Source organism: Ruditapes philippinarum, unplaced genomic scaffold (genome assembly GCF_026571515.1).
Source record: "Ruditapes philippinarum isolate M1 unplaced genomic scaffold, ASM2657151v2 ctg197_1_1_1_1, whole genome shotgun sequence".
NCBI classification, from domain to species: domain Eukaryota; kingdom Metazoa; phylum Mollusca; class Bivalvia; order Venerida; family Veneridae; genus Ruditapes; species Ruditapes philippinarum.
The window spans coordinates 393,997-412,765 of record NW_026863178.1 but is presented as its reverse complement, the minus strand read 5'-3'; the positions used below and the strand labels follow the sequence as shown (position 1 = coordinate 412,765).

General features: G+C 32.7%; 3 protein-coding genes across 4 annotated transcripts in view; 2 read left to right on the top strand and 1 right to left on the bottom strand.

Moving 5' to 3' along the window:
* The window catches only part of LOC132721374 (CAP-Gly domain-containing linker protein 1-like), an 85,093-nt gene extending 79,092 nt beyond the window's left edge, over nt 1–6,001 (top strand). The window contains exons 28-29 of the mRNA XM_060705666.1: nt 2,892–3,011; nt 3,349–6,001. Coding sequence (XP_060561649.1) covers nt 2,892–3,011; nt 3,349–4,001 — 773 coding nt within the window. The 3' untranslated portion in view covers nt 4,002–6,001. The remainder of the gene's footprint in view (nt 1–2,891; nt 3,012–3,348) is intronic.
* Nucleotides 6,002–6,650: 649 nt separating this feature from the next.
* LOC132721372 (uncharacterized) lies at nt 6,651–9,581 on the bottom strand. Its single transcript, XM_060705665.1, has 5 exons — nt 9,222–9,581; nt 8,307–8,412; nt 7,796–7,891; nt 7,344–7,406; nt 6,651–6,843 (listed from the first exon to the last, which is right to left on the bottom strand). The coding sequence occupies exons 1-5, from the start codon at nt 9,320–9,322 to the stop codon at nt 6,748–6,750; spliced, it is 462 nt and encodes a 153-aa protein (XP_060561648.1). The 5' UTR covers nt 9,323–9,581; the 3' UTR covers nt 6,651–6,747.
* A 647-nt stretch (nt 9,582–10,228) lies between these two features.
* The window catches only part of LOC132721371 (density-regulated protein homolog), a 28,840-nt gene continuing 20,299 nt past the window's right edge, over nt 10,229–18,769 (top strand). For both annotated transcript variants that reach the window (XM_060705664.1, XM_060705663.1), the window contains exons 1-6: nt 10,229–10,387; nt 11,736–11,854; nt 13,379–13,398; nt 14,085–14,175; nt 14,652–14,828; nt 16,738–16,877. In XM_060705664.1, coding sequence (XP_060561647.1) covers nt 11,749–11,854; nt 13,379–13,398; nt 14,085–14,175; nt 14,652–14,828; nt 16,738–16,877 — 534 coding nt within the window. In that variant the 5' untranslated portion in view covers nt 10,229–10,387; nt 11,736–11,748. The remainder of the gene's footprint in view (nt 10,388–11,735; nt 11,855–13,378; nt 13,399–14,084; nt 14,176–14,651; nt 14,829–16,737; nt 16,878–18,769) is intronic.

Sequence of the window (18,769 nt, the reverse complement as noted above, 5' to 3'; positions counted from 1 at the left end):
GCAATTGGTATATATTTGACCTAATTATGGCCCTTTGTTTTTTTTCCTTATGGCGGGCGTAAAAATTTCTTCTGTGCGCAACTCCTCCTACATTTCTCAACGGATTTTGACCAAACTTTCACAGAAGCTTTGTCATCAAGTGCCCTGGCGCATATTGTCGGGGTTTTGCGATTAGATAATATTTGACCTAATTATGGCCCTTTGTTTTTTTTCCTTATATAAAATATATAGTGAACAATTTCTTCTGTGCGCAACTCCTCCTACATATCTCAACGGATTTTGACCAAAACTTTCTCAGAAGCTTTGTCATCAAGTGCCCTGACACATATTGCCAGGGTTTTGCAATTGGTATATATTTGACCTAATTATGGCCCTTTGTTTTTTTTCCTTATAATAGAATATATAGTGAACAATTTCTTCTGTGCGCAACTCCTCCTACATTTCTCAACGGATTTTGACCAAACTTTCACAGAAGCTTTGTTATCTAGTGCCTGGCACATATTGTTGGGGTTTTGTGATTGGATAATATTTGACCGAATTATGGCCCTTTGTAAATTTTTTCCTTATACAGAATATATAGAGAACAATTTCTTCTGTGCTCAACTCCTCCTACATTTCTCAACGGATTTTGACCAAACTTTCTTAGAAGCTTTGTTATCAAGTGCCTGGCACATATTGTCGGGGTTTTGTGATTGGATATTATTTGACCGAATTATGGCCCTTTGTATATTTTTTCCTTATACAGAATATATAGTGAACAATTTCTACAGTGCGCAACTTCTCCTACATTTCTCAATGGATTTTGACCAAACTTTCACAGAAGCTTTGTCATCAAGTGCCCTGGCGCTCACTAAATTCCCATGTTTCTTCCAAGACATCATTCAAGTATTTTTTTAAAATTGTGAACATACTTTTCTTGATATCGCACAAAACACCACACGCCAATATTGTTGACAAAAGAAAATGACAAGAGACGCAAAAATGCAAAAATTAAGCAAAAATAAAGTACTGTTTACCTTTCTAAAACATTTGGGGAAAAAAGGCGAATAGACAACATAAAATTTCTCAATCATTTTTGTTTGAGGAATATTAAAAAAGCCATAATTCCTCCTAAAAGTTCAATTAAAAACAAATGCCCCTTCATGACAAAGCTTCTGTGAAATATTTTGCTGAAAACCTGGTTGCATCGCATTGCGATGTTCCTTGTTCATTATAAAACAGTAATACAGCATGTAAAGATAGTATAATGTTATTAATTAAGTGGTGTATATTTCATTTTGTTAAATCATTGTTATATAATATTAAAAGCTTCCAGTAACATAGATCATTTTCTTCTTATTCTTCCTTTGACCTATAGATTTTACTTGCACCTCGAGTATTACAGAATCATCAATGCAATGTTTTTATTGTGTTTTACTATAGCTACAAATGAATGATAGAAGGATCTGTCTTGAATTATGTTATTGTAGCTATATTGACTGGAACCAGTCACAAACTGAAGCTGCTTCTTTGGAATCAGTCATTGAAATGCTTTGTGACATTAAGATGGAACATAATATAACATGTCCCAGCATAAGATATATTTGCATATTTTGAAAAAAAAGCTATGGAAGACAATGGTCATGTGAGTTTGGTGTGACACCATTGATGATATACAGCAAAATATGTTACTGTCAACCCTACAAACATACAAAAGGCTTCCATATAATATTAATGATAAAATCTGGCCTGATAATGAAAGTCCTCGCTTCATATTAATGGTGATCCTTTTTAATTAGCATGAGAAATAATAAATACGTAGTTAAATCTTCAAGATTATTTTTTACAAAAAAGGACAAAGTTTGCAACATTTTGAATAGGTCATACCCATAATGGATAATGTGTGTAAATAATGTTTTGATTTGATTTTATGGTCCATGTCATGATTCTAATGATCCAGAAATATACTCCCGGAATATATTTAACATTGAAATGCACGATAATGTGTGTCCAATCCACGAATAACATTTTCTGATAATGTTTCTGCAGTTCCATGAACTTTCAGAGCCATTTTGTTGTTTCCCGAATGTTTGTTGTATATTATTTTCTGTGTATTTTTGTATGTGCTTTAAATTGTTTACTTTGCACGATATTATTTCAAATCATCTCATTTAACATTTCACTAGATAAAAAGGCTACAGAATTTTCGTATCTTCCGAGAATATTAACTTTTTGCCCTGCAAGACTCCACAAATGTATTAATAAGACCAGCTATGCCACCCGGTGAATAAAGGTTCCAGTGGACAGCCCGTACATTCTGACTAGGCTTCATGTATATACTGTTTGCTGTTAAAATATAATAGTTTGATATGATATAAACTTTCAAACTATAAACATGCAGTAAAAAAACCAAAGCAATGGAAATTCCAACACATGAATTCTGTAGGAGAAAGCTTGGCATAGATTGCAATAAAAGCCGTGGATGCAGCGCTTAGATCTAAAAGGAAAAAAGGTTTAGGAGAGAAATTTCATATTAATAATCTTATATCTATATTCTTAATATTACTCACATTTTTGTTGTAAATGACTTTCATTTATGTTTTCGATACGCGAAGTTAATTAAGAATGCAAACAAGTGATATAGATCTTTCATTAACGAATGTACGATTATTATAATTATGTTGTACATGTATTTCAAAATGTAAATGGTAAATAACATAAATAAACTTGTTCAGTGATGATAAGGCTTGGATTTTAAATATTTAAATTGCAATGTATCTTTAGGTACTGATAGATCCGCTTCAACCTAATTATTGCTACAAACTGCATTAGATCGTATATGAATGGGCTTGCAAACTATATAGCAGTAACAGGAGTATGTACATTGACAAATAAATTTCCATGAATTGTAGAGTTCCACCCGCCATGCCCTGGTCTTTCTGTACAGAAAGTCGCTGCCTCTGGTGCCGAGCCCATTGATCCTAAAGCCAAAGTTGAAGACTGGGTGAAAACTGTAGACACAGTCACTTCAGGTATTCTTTGAAATTTATCGCAAAAAAAAGAAGAGTAAAGTTTAGTATTGAATGGAAAAAAAATGAATGGAAGTGGACCTGGCGAGTTTCTTGTCAACTCGTGACTTGACTACCCTTCTGCTCCAGCTTTTAAAAAGGACTGCTGGGCAGCTAAAAACAGTTTAATATATTAATTAAATGCTTCAGAAACACAGATTTGGTTCACACGCCGGTCATACGGAACTTGATGAAAATAGGCCTATATATGTACAGTTGACAAACTGAATAGCGTTTTTCATTGTTTTCTTTTCTGTTGCTGTCTAGTCGGATAAACTACATGATTTTAACTATATTACAGAATTGGTCAGTGAGTCAGAAAAGGTATTCGGCAATGACGGCGAGTTTTTCCACGTACATCAAGACATACAAGATGTTCCTGGATTTAGAGACAGCGGATATTATGATGGTATAGTAGACTCAAACTTGAAATCTCCATTTGATGTCAAGCCTGGTATGTTTTCCTCTATCACTGAATTGTCTGACAAAGACAAAGCAAAGCTTTGGGATAAATTAAAGAAAGAAGCAACCAAATGTGAACAGTACATCAATGAGGAGTATAAGGCTGCTAATAAAGACTTGCTAATTACAAATGAAACTAAAACTAAAGGTTTAACAATGAAGACGGATGTTGTCGATGATGGCAAAGAGAGACCAAATTCACTGGAAACTGGACACGGACTTACTGATACTTCCACCAACAAGGCGTCCATTGTTAAGACACCTGTTGGTTTGACGTCACCCGTTAGTTTGACGTCGGTGTCAGACAGCGAATATCAATCCGGAAAGGAAAGTCTCGATTCTGATTCCCCTGTCGATTCAGGTACACCTGATATGGAAACCTCGGTCGATACTGGTGAAGTCTTTAAACCGGAAAACGACGACAAAAATGCTCCAGAAAAAGAAGATAAATCTGAATCGGATCAAGCTGCGGAAAATTGCACTATCTCTTGAAATATATGTTACTAGTCAAGGTTATTTATTATCAATCTGGTTGTACATACTTATTAATGATGTATATTTACTTATTTTGTCTAATTCTATGTTCACAATAGACCGATATCATTTTAAATGTTGGTTAACATGTGTTTTGGGTATGCTTATTCTGATATTTAAAAAGATGCAAAGAAAATATGCAGAAAACAAATAAGTAGCAGTGTATTTTCTTCTATAAATATTTAATTATTTATATAGAACAAATTCTAGTTAGTAACCAATACATAGAATATTTCATGGTGTGGGTGGGAGGGGGCAGTCTTTTGTTTTGTAAAATGAGTGGCCATAAACACAATGAAATTTTTACAAAGTTATAGAAGAATGTACGCTACTTGAAACGTCTTCTGCCCCACGCAGAGCACATATAGTGACGTGGTATAGACACTTTAGTGATTAAGGGATAGTAAGCAGTTCGTTTAAGATAACTCATTTTAGATTTAATTTAATACACCTATTTAGAGGCATACGGTCATAAAGAATGGAGTATAGATACTATGTTTCATCATTATTGCAACGCGAATGGTTAACCAATATTTGAAATTATATCGGTCGTTTTTGTTATTCTGTGTGACTACAGTGGGTATATCTTGTCATATAAATATTAAATTTGTATGAAACCTGGTATTTGACAATTAAATATATTATCTTGCGTTGTGATATTTTAAACTATTACGATCAACACGTATAATTGTCTATGATTATACATTGTACTGTCATTGGCCATTGTCCGCTCGAACTTGGAAACATGAAGCATGGATGAATACCCTGTTACGATTGTGTTCAAGTTGCCAGTGCTTGCTTAAATTTTTTTGTCTCATTTTGTTATTTTAACCATTATTTAGATTCGGCTTGATTAATGTAGCCTATTTTTGTTATGTAGATTATTTAAATTTCAAACGCTTCTTTTGTTTTAAGAGATGATTAAAAATCTTTTGATTCAAATTTTTTCACTTATACTTACATGTGCGCCATAATTACACAACACCATTTTATTGCTTCATTGAACTTTATTATTATTTTTTTTACTTCATTGAAATAAAAGAGAAAGGGAAAGCCCAAACATTAAAAACAAATTATTTTCTTTTTCAGTTTCCATATTGAATGATGTTTTAATAATTTTGATTTAGGGCTATTCGACGAATATTTGGGTACAACTCTAGCGTGAATTTACTTATTTTCACAACAAATGTAGTTATTCACTTGGAAGCTATAAATCATAGTTGTAGGTCACTATATGGTCACTATATATAAAAGACTCACAACTCAGATCTATCGTGGATCTTGATTGAATTATGGCCATTTGTAAACTTAAAAAAATCCTGATAAAATTCCTGCAAACATGGTATGTCTCCACACTTACTTGTCTTTGAATCGTGACTATTCAAGACTCATAATTGTAGCTTGGATTTGCTTTAAAAAACTTCAGAAACCGTACTTGAAACCTTACAGATGTCATTGGGAACATAATTGTATGTTTTACTGTCTATTAAAAGCATGTATTTTAATTGAATTATCTCCGCTGGAATTCTTTATTACTGTCAAGATTTAAGAATAGCCAAGCGCTACCAAGTCCTTGTTTGGAAATATTATTTGCTATATGAAGATTCACAAAGATTCATAATTTAACTTTATATACAAGTCTTGCGCGAATATGCAAATTACATCAGTCCAGTTAGACAGGACTAGTCTTAATGAAGACAATTTCTCGTTGTTTTGCCAGGGTTATTTAATTAAAGTATTTTATAATTGGTTATGGAAGAGAGTTCAATTATAGATAACTAATTGCATGTACAAGGAGTTATATTTTTTTCAATTATATAAATAATTTTGGTCAGTCGGTGGATATGTGAATTGTTTAATGACCATGCACTGTATATAGCTTCACGCATGATTCATTATGTGTATTTCAATAAATTATGACTTAAATACATAATAATAAAAATATTTATAAAACATTTTATTAGCCTTATGGTTTTCCTGAATCTATTTTTTCCTGAATCTATTCTTAGAAGTCGACCGCCTCTGTGGTCGAGGGGTTAGAGTCGATGACTTTTAATCCAGTTACCTCTCTGGCGTGGGTTCGATCCCCGGGAGATGCTTTGGTAGTTTAGCACGGAGGATCCAGGAACGATGGTTAGGTATATGACTGAAATACTGTTGGGAAAAGGCGTAAAATGAAACAAACAAACAAAAAACCTAGACGTTAGAATGAAGAAACAATTACATTTTCTTATATTCCTAGTTAAGGTTTTCTATAAATTGTTCTGCCTTTTGCATATTTGCCTGCTCTGATAGTAATTTAAATCCGTCATATACAAAAAGGGTCCGTCCGCACTTCCAACACAGTAAGGACCATAATTATTTCTCAGAGAAGTTTAGAAAATATATAAGAAGTGAGAATGTTCCTGCTTCCAATTGCCAGTAGATATAAACCAAAAGCCAAGCGTTGAAATGTAGTTCCAAACATAGTTAAATGTTCGCAGAATTATCTGCCTCAATTTATTAAGGGACACGTCATGTCTCCCGTCGCTAGTATAGTTCTGGTCATACCACTAAAGTCTATGGCCTTGCAATGCTCATGATTCATTCATACAAAAACGTAACACATTAAACGGTTAAATTTATACAGTTATCAAACAAATACATGTATATCAGAATTATAACAAAAATCAAAGGTTAAGTTTTTACTAAAAGAAACATTTCACTAAACAACTGTCACATTTACTGACAACGCATCTCTTAAACGTTTTAATCGTTCCTTGTTCAAACCTGTGTCCAGGAAGGGTGTATAAAATAATGCCTGAAATGGTAAATATTTGTTACAATTCAAAAGTTGATCAAATTGACGAAAGTTTCAGATCTTCTTCATCAGCTATCATTAGAGTCTAACAACAACATATCTTTTTATTCACTCAAACTTGAACTAAACTGGTAGAAATTACTAATCACCTTCTCTTTCAGTTAGTTAAGTGTTAAATGGTTCTCTTGAAGCATTTTTGTTTGGCTAGCTTTGGCTATTTATGACTTGCAACAAATCTCAATTTATAGTAGAGGCTGACGCTTCTTATATTGCAAGTGCAGAATAGCAACTTTAAATACACATGGTGTAATTTTGAACGGCAAATATCACTTAATGTATCTCTTGTGCTTTATAAATTCAGGACAAAACACCTAATAGATGAAATGGTAACTTTACAGAATATGCCGATTTTTTATTGAATTAAACTGACAAATCATCAGCAATTTGCCATGAACTTCATCGATATCTACAAACTGTTACAGAATATGAAATTTACTTACCAGGTTACAAATAAAAGCGAAGGGAACAATAAGAGGAACAACACCTGATGAAAACGAATGCGCCTGTAATATAAAGGATTGCATATTAAATCATTTACATGTATTTAATTTAAATCTCGAAGGTTTTGATCATTGTGTTTTTTTAATGAAGTGTATCTTTGTCGTGTATTTTCAAAGTGTTTGTCTTAGGCTTAGTTATTTTGTGGAGGATAAGCGTATAGAATATAGCTACAGCTCTTATCCTTCATTGTGTATGTTATATCTACAATGTAGCATATGCGTTAAAAAAGGATTAAAATCTGAATGACAATGACACGGATGCGTGCATGCTCCTCGACGCCGCTTTACAACGACTTTAACATTGGTAAACTTTGGAAACTTGGTTTATGAAGCATTTTGAAAATGTTAATACATTCAAATATTTATACAACATTTTATAATGTTATATTTACTTCATAATGACCATCTTTGTAAGATATCTCCATGACATCAAGCCATTCTGCACGAGTAAACGCGAATATTCGGATAAACGTTCCATCTTTCTCAACCTAAAATAAAAAAGATCAAGCTTTAAAAAAATTACATCGTCTCTTCCAAATTGGTGTGTGTATTGCAGTAATGTATCTCAAAGATTTTCGCTACTGTGAAAACAGTCGAAGAAATTTAAGAAAAGAAAGAGGAAAAACAATCTGGGAAGACGTCTTCATAGGGACAGTAGATACAGATCCACCCAAATTATACCCTGGGTATTCTAACCACAAGGAAACATTGTTTTCTCATATGAAACAAGTACCAGTTGCGTCTGGGGAGCGGAAATCGAGGATATAAGCTTCAAGCCTTCATCCAAATCGGGCTAATATAAATACATGTAAGTCTAACTAATTTATTGCAAAGATATGTAGAGATTTATAAAAAGCAAAGTTGGTGCCTGTAATTTCCAACCCAGAAAAAAAGTTAGACTACCTTGTGGATATCCCAGAATTCCTTATTATCTTCCTGCTCCATGACAGTATGTACCGCCGTCAATATTGAAGAAATGAACTCTGTCTTTGTACAATCTATACTCCAGCTGAAGAAAAAAAAACGCAAACTTAAATACATATGCATACAAAAAGAGGGTTTTCTCCATGTGGAAAGTAAAATAAATAAATAAATAAATAAATAAATAAATAAATAAATAAATAAATAAACCAATTAATTAATCAATTAATCAATCAATCAATGCACATTTTATTTTGCAAAAAAATAATTTAATTGTTTCAACATTTAAACTGGCGTACACCGACATAGTATAAGGCGACTGGCTATTCACTTTTACTGGTGGATGAAGATCTTAGAACTTTGGTGCCCCTCAGTGCGGACGGGCATCTGAGTAGAACCTACGACGTTCCGTAAGCTAGCTGGAAACCGCCCCCCCCCCCGCGAAATGATCCAACGAATCTTGCAGGACTCGAACCCACGCCGGTGAGAGGCAAGTCTTAGTGGTTTGAAGTCAACGGAAGTCCCTTGGTTCGTCAGCAATAATGTCATTTAATGCAAAGTTCCGAAACTTGGTGAGCGAAACATAAAGCAACAGATAGCCAGTCCATATGTACTTCTGTACTTTGGTTAAGTCGTTTTAAACATAAATAGCTTTAGAATAAATAAAATACACTGGCAGGGCATATCAGTGAGTATATAAAGTATGTATGAACGAGTGAATGAAGATAATGCTGAACCTAATGATGATGATAATGAAGATCATGTTGGTAATGGTGGTGATGAAGAAGTAGATGATGATGAAGCAGACAATGGTTACCATATTAAGGATAATGATGATGATGGTATAAGATTGTTGATGATTATTCAAAAAAATTAAATAGAAAAGAAGCAACGTACGTTTCAGTGTGACTGTGCAACGAACGGATAAACGGTAACCACATTGACGGCCTCAACACCGCCTGAATCGGAGCTTGAAGAATCGCACTTAGTGTTACCATGGTGATACAAATTTTATATAAAAACCTCACTTATTCCATTATTTCTTGTAAGAGCTGCTCATTAAGTTATCCAAGATTTTACAATGACTTCACTCAATGCATCGGATATGTCCGCGCGTTTACTAATGTATAATACATTCACTAACGGTTTCGTTGCACGTGCTTTCAAAATTCGTGCATTAAAAAGCGAGCACAAGTGAAATAGCGATATAGCTTTACATGCGATACATGTGTAAGACCTTGGCTGACTAATACAGTACAGTAATATAATAGGAGTATATGATGATAACGATGATAATACTTTTAGTATGATAACAACGAGGCTAGCTGTATCTATACACCTACTGTTTGATGTCTACCATATAGATAGTTGAAAATTAAAGATACATGGCTCATGTTTGATATCTTATTTTTATCACGTAAATAAATAAATAAATAAACAAATAAATAAATAAATAAATAAATAAATAAATAAATAAATAAATAAAAATAAATAAATAAATAAATAAATAAATAAATAAATAAATAAATAAATAAAATAAAATAAAATAAATAAATAAATAAAATAAATAAATAAATAAATAAATAAATAAATAAAATAAATAAATAAATAAATAAATAAAATAAATAAAATAAATAAATGAATAAATAAATAAATAAATAAATAAAATAAATAAATAAATAAATAAATAAATAAATAAATAAATAAATAAATAAATAAATAAATAAATAAATAAAATAAATAAATAAATAAATAAATAAATAAATAAATATTTATTAAATAAATAAATAAATAAATATCTAAATAAATAAATAAATATTTATATTACAATATGACCAACAAAAAAGGAGTGACAATTTGTCACTTCAAAATTATATAAAATAAAAAACACCTATTCGTACGGAATAAAACCGTCTTCGACGGATTTGGCGACCGGAGACCGGTGGCCGTCTATTAGTAGCTCGCTGAATACGGTGTCGGGAGAAAAAATATCTTGTAAAAACTAGTTTTAATGTTGACAGAATATATAATTTCCATTCTACTAATCAATTAACATCACAAAGGTAATTTTTTTTTGTTTTTATCCTTTGTCAAATAGTCTTTTTTTTCCAATAATTTTAGAGAATTGTATTTTTAAATAATAATTTTATTTGTTTTTCCTGTTTGACACCATTTTTCGCGACATTGAAAAGTTATCGGCAACACTGTTGCTAGTTTAAATTGATTTAAATGGTAAAAATAAGAAAATCAGGTACAACGGGCCCCTATCTTCCTTTCAATTTTCATTGCCAGTTATTACTCCCAACAACTTCTAATTGGGCAGTGTCCATGTCAATGTAGAAAAAATCAGTTTGTGGTAGGGCTTGGCAAATGACATCACCTGTTCAAAAAAAATATATCTTGATGTCTCTTTGACAAGGCTAATAAGTTCACTCTATTTTGATTTAGGAAGTGGTTAGCTGTACAGGCCCCTCATGAGTCACATAGAAAAAGTCATGGACGGCTAGCCGGGACACACTGTATAATTTTGCCTAGCCATATGGCACTTTTTAAAATTATAATATGAAATTAAGCAAAGCCTATGAGCGGGAAACTTGTTAAAAATTCCTTTCATTTTTCTGTTTTAAAGGTGTCATCCTGTATTTCAAGCACTGCTTCAATTTTCACTAGGAACACTTGACGATTATTAATATGAAATTAGACAAAGCCTATGCACGGGGAAGTTGTTAAAAATTCCTTTCATTCTTTCCGTTTTAAAGGTGTCATTTGGTATTACATGCAACGCTTCCGTTTTCACTCGGAACATTCGACGTTTATTATTTATCCAAAAGTTGAGATTTGTTCCGTTATCGGAATACCTCGCCTATTATCATTGAGTTGCATTGTAAATGGCGGCGCCCGACTAGAACTGACACTGAAAATTTCATTGATAGGTATAGAATTCTATATATTTTTTAATTTCTTTTTATTTGATTTTCTTTTAAATATACACGTGTAGTCTATAGCTTCGCGGGCCTGGTCTTTGACTTCCCCGTATTATCCTTAAAGTTGAGATTTGTTCTCAACTTCTGTTATTGGAATACCCCGCCTATTATCATTGAAGTACATTGTAAATAATTAGAACTGGCACTGAAATTTTCATTGATAGGTAAAGAATTCTATATATTTTTAATTGTTTTTTATTTGATTTTCTTTAAAATATACATGTGTAGTCAATAGCTGGGCTTCCCCGTATGAAAGTCGAAATGGCATATGCAATTTTATGTCTTTAAATGAGTATTTTAATACAGTGTTTCCTGGCTAGCTGTATGTGACTCATGTACGGCTAGCCACTTACTTTGTATTATCTAAACTCAGCTGAAATAAAAAAGTAAATGTGAAAAAAAGTACATTTATGTTAACTATTTTCAGACCAGCACATATAATGGCTGAAGCAACTCAACCTCTTGCTGCAGCACAAAGGGAGTTCTTTAGTTATTCTGGACCTACTGCTGGTGTTAACTACCCTTTCAAAGTTCAGTATTGTGGAGGTATTTATCCTTTTAGCTATAATACTTTGTACAATTAGTTTAGTTTAATAAACTTAATATAAAATAAAGCTCTATAGTGATGACAGCTTTAAGTTTATTTGAAGCACTGTTCCACTTCCTGGAATGAACTAGTAATGGTGTTCTATGAGGAAACATAGCCAGGACCCTCATAGGGCTTTTTAAATCGGTTTTGAATTGAAAGAATTATTTAATTCATAACACATTTTTTCTATTCTTATCTACAGTTTTTATTAGCTCGACTTTTCTATGAAAAGGGGAGCTATCCTACTCGCCCCGGCGTCGGCGTCGGCGTCGGCGTCACACCTTGGTTAAGTTTTTCGTACCACCCCACTTTATTTCAGAAGTATTACAAGTATGGCTTTGAAACTTACCATACTTGTTCACCATCATAACCTCCATCTACAGACAAGAGTACATAACTCTGTCAAGGTTTTTGACAGAATTATGGCCCTTTTTTGACTTAGAAAGTGTATTGAGCTTGGTTAAGTTTTTTGTACCACCTCACTTTATTTCAAAACCATTGAGTATTGCTTTGAAACTGACCATACTTGTTTACCATCACGACCTTCATCAACAGACAAGAGGACATAACTCTGTCAAGGTTTTTGACAGAATTATGCCCCTTTTTGACTTAGAAAATACATTGAATATGGGTAAAATCCACTTATTGCCTTAACCCTTTGAGATATTGCTTTGAAAACTTTTAATGCTATTTCACATCATTACCCCCATCTGTACGCAAGAGAAGGTAACTCTGTCAAGGATTTGTTTTAAAAATTAAGGCCTTTTATCGACTTAGAATCTTGGTTAAGTTTTAGTACCAGTCCACTTTTTTGACTGAACTGTTTGAGATATTAATTTGAAAGTTGGAATACTTGTTTACAATCATGATTCCCAAACATGTCCAGGAGAAGGTAATTCTGTCAAAGATTTTATTTGAATTATGGCCCTTAACTGTCAATGTTTTGTATTATAGGCAAGCACTAAAAAAGTTTTTTTTTCTTTCTTACCAGCCCTCTTTTGACTTAAACATTTCAAACTTTGCTGCAGTGTTCAAGGGTATCACACAATTCAGTAAAATAATTCTTCACTAAATATCTTAATGCTCATGGCCATTGTTCACTTTAAAAATACAGAGATTCTTGTATTGCCTTTTACTGCAAAAACTTTTTTTATTGGCAAGCAATAAAAAAGTCGAGCGCGCTGTCTTACGGACAGCTCTTGTTTATTTTATTCCTATATCCATACTTTAATATATTATTTGCAAATTTTACTGGGTACTCATCAATTGGCATATAAAGAAAGTAATGAAACAAATCAATGTTTGTATACATTGTACTTTAGAGGTAAGTATTTTGTACTCAAACCATGGAACTTTTATACTTTAGAGGTGGGTACTTGATATACACTGTATATTTATAGGCCGTTTAAAAATGAGACATGTCACTTCATGTAATATTATGTCCATGAACTTGAATAACATTGCTTTTTCATTTTTTTCAGAATGCAGTATGCCAATTGAAGTAAGTACATAAACAATACTGGTATGTGGAAGTCAGGAAGTTTTTTTTTTTAAGGAATGTTGACTTATCCTACTTTTCATTTGAAACTTTCCTTTATCAATATAACAGTTGTCATTATCGTAATTCTAAAGGGAAATAATAAATTAATTTTGTGCAAGTGGAATAAATAAGAAAGTCAATTAGCATTCCATGGAAAAGATATTTAATATCTTGTTGAAACTTTAACTGCCTTTTTTCTAGCTAAAGATACTTCAGCGAACAGGTTTTATAGTACTTCTAAAATCAACATGTTTTGTAATATTTGGCAATGGGTCCACCTAAGCAGTTTCCTTGGATAACTGCATGTACAGGCTAACTGCATGTACAGGCTACAAATACCATGTGATTTCACAATCAGCAGTGAGATACAAATAACCATAAGACTAAATGTCAGAGATCAATTGTCACAGAGAACTTTTACCTTGATCAAGGATTGTACCAGCAAAATCCAATGATCTCCCTAAGCAGACAGATTTGTGTAGTGTTATCTGTATGACTCAACAGACCATATATTTATGTTATCAACTGAATAAATTCACATTTGTTACAATATTTATAGATGGTTTAAGCAATAAAGAATGATTATAGTCTTCAAACAGGTAGGCATTTATATCAAAGTTGTTTTTCAATGATACATTTATTTTCAGTATTGTGAGTTCTATCCAAATTACGAAAAGTGTAAGAAATGGTTGGAATCTCATCTACCTGGTGAATTTGAAAGACTGGTATCATGTAAAGGTAGATACATTTTATTTAGTTTAGTAATTATCATAAAATTAATATTATATGTACATGTATAGGATATTTACTTATATTTACTTTACTATACTGGTATGATGGCTCCTCCTGAAAAGACTGACAATAATTTTCATTTAAGTTTTACTTGTAGGAGTCAGTATGAATGAGGAAAGTATGATAGAACTTTGAAATCACTTTATAATAAAGTTTATATCAATTGTAATAAGTATCTTCGGGAATGATGATTATTTGGTTCAACTGAACTCTACAATTATGATCTGATAAGAATAAGGTCACTAATCGTACATGTAGATATAAGGTTCCCTACTTTTTTCGTAAGTGTAAGACAATGTTTTAAGCATGGTACAGTTTACATTGTTACTGGTTACTGGTATTCTTATTTTGTTGATAAACAAAACTGTACTTCCTTTGTTATAATTGTTCTTGTTTGAGATATGAGATATAATTACCTACAGGTGATGGGGAAGCAGGTGGTGAGGGAGATGACGGAGAGAAAAAGAAGAGACAGACCAGAGGTGGTAAAGGGACTGTGAAGGCAAAGAAAAAGTCTGAACCCCAGGGCATTAAACTTGGCACTGCAAAACGTGGCAAGAAGAAAATGGTGACAATTGTCATGGGACTGGCTTCTTATGGTTTGTTTGACATTGATTCTTTTGTTTATGTCATTATAAACTATTAAGCTCATATATTGTATAACCCAGCCTGTTAAACAACGGTTATATTATTAGTTATAAAGATTTTTGGCACGTTATATTGCCCTGTATAAATGGTTGCTTGTAAATACAATGTATATTGCAAACAACCGTTTATATACTGCCATATAACCTTTCAAAAGTCTTTATATCTACAAGTAAGATTTCTTCATGATTTGAGAGCAGTTGGTATATAAACGTCACAATTATCCAATGAAAAGCGTCATTACAAACGTGCAGTATAATAAACATGTATATAGCACACAACTGTTTATACACAGCCATATAACTGTCAAAGATTTTATAGTGAAATTATGATTCAACACTATTGTTTTCTCCTTTTTAGCTTGACTATTCGCAGAATAATCGAGCTAATGCAGTCATCCATTTGTCGGTGTCGGCGTCCCTGTGGTTAAGTTTTTGCGTGTAAGCTGGTATCTCCATAACTACTGAAGGGAATGGATTAAAACTTCACACACTTGTTCTATGTGATTATCTTACATAATTGGCACAAGTCCCATAAGTCTGATTTGCTTTTTTTGCATAATTATGCCCCTTTTTCGACTTTGAAATTTTTGGTTAAGTTTTTGCGTTTAAGCTGGTATCTACATAACTACTAAAGGGAATGGATTTAAACTTCACACACTTGTTCTCTGTGATTATTAAACATGATTGGCACAAGTCCCATAATTCTGATTTTTTTTCATAATTATGCACCTTTTCGCCTTAGAAATTCTTGGTAAAGTTTTTGCTTGTAAGCTGGTTTTTCCATAACTACTGAAGGGTTTGTGCCTTTTTTGGTACAATTTTATGCATTCATAATAATAAAGCAGTGATTAACTTGATAAAACATCTTAATAACAAGCCTTAAATTGTACCTTTTCGGACAATTTTATGTATTCATATAGGTAAGCATTATTATACTCCATGAAACACACTTGTGACAACTTTTCGAATAGTGGAGTGTTACTGTCCTCCGACAGTTCTTGTTAAAATATATATAATAAATTTTGCAGCAACTGTTTGTATATAAAAAAATAAAAATGCCAAGATTATCCAATGAAAATGAACGTTACAAACATGCAGCATTATAAATAACAATATAACAGCTGTATCAGCAATAAATTGTCCATCTACACCAAATTGTCAATTTTAAATATCAGTATGATTGTATGTCTTTGACAAATTATTATCGTATTTAAATTAATAAAGGGGAGTTAAAACATTATGGTATGGAAGAAAATGTTATCAAAGGGAAAATTTAAGCCCCAAATTTAAATAACTGACATATCTTTTAGTATCTTAAAATTGATTTTTTATAAGACAATATTGAGCATTAACAAAGTTCCAAGCCCGATTTTGTTTTTATACTATATCATATATGTATATTGCAACAAGACTTGAAATAAGAATTCTAAAGTTTTTACTGATTTGTTTCCATACATGTGAAAACTTGCTGTTGGTCTCATTCTTTATAACCGTATAGTTCTACTAAATTACTTTTTCAAAAAAAAAAAAAAAAAAAAAATGAAATAAAAAATGATATTGGAATTTACAATTTACACTTTTTTTATCTGGATGAATCAATGTTTTAAAAGAAAATATTTTTGATACATACACACAGGTGCTGTGTGGCAGTTGTAAAGTCTTTTCATCTCAATGTTGTTATATTTTTTGCTTCAAATAATAGATTTTACTATGTAACATTTATTAAATACTGCTGAAGCAGAAGCTAGGATATGTGCACTTTCCATTTTCTTTTATGTTTTATTGCCTATTTCCTTTTGGCGACTTCTCTCACACAGGATTTATAAATTTCTGGAATTTAATATTGTGATTATATTCACAGATATAGACTTGAAAGAGGCAAGCAAATATTTTGCCAACAAGTTTGCATGTGGTTCAAACATACAGGCAGAGGATGAGATAGTGATTCAAGGTGATGTGAAAGATGATCTTTTTGATATTCTACCTGAAAAATGGAAATCTGTAAGTAACAATTATGTAATTATGCAATAAAAGTTCGTTTTGAGCTCCATTTGTTTCAGAAAAAGCAGATTCTCAATGACCTTTGTAAACTTTTTTGATTATGTTTTTGTTTATGGTCAGTAAATTCAGTTCTGACAAGAAACTTATTTATATGTGGATGTATATTGATGTGTTCTGCTTGCCATGCTTTTGTGATTGCTTTTCGTCCGGCTTCCGTCCGGCGTCTGTCCGTCCGTAAACTTTTACTTTAAATAACATCTCCTCTTAAACCACTAAGCCAATTTCATCCAAACTTCACAGGAATGTTCCTTTGGTGGTTACCTTAAAAAACTTTAAATATCTTCTTTTAAAAAACCCTAAGAGCTAGAGCTTAGATATTTGGCATGAAACATTTTCTAGTGAGTGTCTACCAAGTTTGTTCAAACAAAAGCCCTGGGGTCAAAACTGGCCCTGCCCCAGAGGGTCATTGATTTTCCCAATATGCATATAGTAAAAACTTAAAAAATCTTCTTTTAAAGAACTCCAAGAGCTAGAGCTTAGATATTTAGCATGAAACATGTTCTAATGGGTGTCTACCAAGTTTGTTCAAATAAAAGCCTTGGGGTTAAAATTGGCCCCGCCCCGGGGGTCATTGATTTTCCTTATATGTGTATTGCAAAAACTTAAAACTCTTCTGTGAAAAAACCTGAATAGCTAGAGTTTAGATATTAAGCATGAAACATCTTCTAGTAAGTGTCTACAAAGTTTGTTCAAATAAAAGCCCTGGGGTCAAAACTGGCCCGCCCCAGGGGTGTCATTGTTTATAACTATATGTGTATAGTAAAAACTTAAAAAATCTTCTTTGAAAAAACCCAATGAGCTAGAGCTTAGATGTTTAGCATGAAACATCTTCTTATGGGTGTCTACCCAGTTTGTTCAAATAAAAGCCCTTGGGTTAAAATTGGCCCTCTCAGGGGGAGGGGGAGGCCTATATACAGGTGAGCGACCTCAGGGCCATCATGGCCCTTATGTTTGTAGGATCGAAGGTCAATTTGAATTATCTCCTTATAAATTATCTCCTTATTGATGATATTACTATTCAGTATTGGGAAAGGGGAGTTAGGTGCTTCTCCAACAGCTCTTGTGCTCCTTTGCTGAATGGGAAAAATTGTCTCAATTAAACTTTGAAGACATGACCTTTATCATTACTGTGCAATTAAATTCAGTATGCTCCTTTCTATAATGTACCTTAGGACACCTGACTATTGAAAGACTTTTCTGTTGTACCAATATATGGAACTGAATACCTACATCCTTTATATGGAACTGAATAGCTAAACCTAATATATGGAATAGAATAGTCTGTACATAATGCCTGTTGACTGATGAAGACTATTTGAGCCGCGTCACGACAAAACCAACATAATGCGTTTGCAACCAGCATGGATCCAGACCAGCCTGCGCATCCGCGCAGTCTGATCAGGATCCATGCTGTTCGCTATCAGTTACTCTACTTGTTATAGGGCTTGTAAGCGAACAGCATAGATCCTGATCAGACTGCGTAGATGGGCAGGCTGGTCTGGATCCATGCTGGTTGCAAACGCACTATGTTGGTTATGTCGCGACGCGGCTCATTTATAGTTCACTATTGTTTGATGATTGAAGGATACTAGTATTAGTGGTGATAGATACATGTACTTGATTGATGAATTCCAAGTATGCAGTGATTGGTTACTGATTAATGTAACATAGTTTAAAGGGACTCCACCGAGATTTTTGACATGACCGAACTGGAAATAATTTTTCAGTATTTGTGAACCATTCAATGAAGGCCTGGACTAATACTTTGTGTACACAGTTTTATATCATTCACACGCTGAGTTATGTTCCAAGCAATTTTTTATCATTTTAAT

What these genes read in the sequence shown, in the direction of transcription:
- LOC132721372 (XM_060705665.1), bottom strand. Translation starts at nt 9,322, where the DNA reads ATGGTAACACTAAGTGCGATTCTTCAAGCTCCGATTCAGGCGGTGTTG. An exon ending in TTGCACAGTCACACTGAAAC is followed by an intron (nt 8,413 to 9,221) that starts GTACGTTGCTTC and finishes TTTTTTCTTCAG; the next exon opens with CTGGAGTATAGATTGTACAA. An exon ending in ACAAAGATGGTCATTATGAA is followed by an intron (nt 7,407 to 7,795) that starts GTAAATATAACA and finishes TTTATATTACAG; the next exon opens with GCGCATTCGTTTTCATCAGG.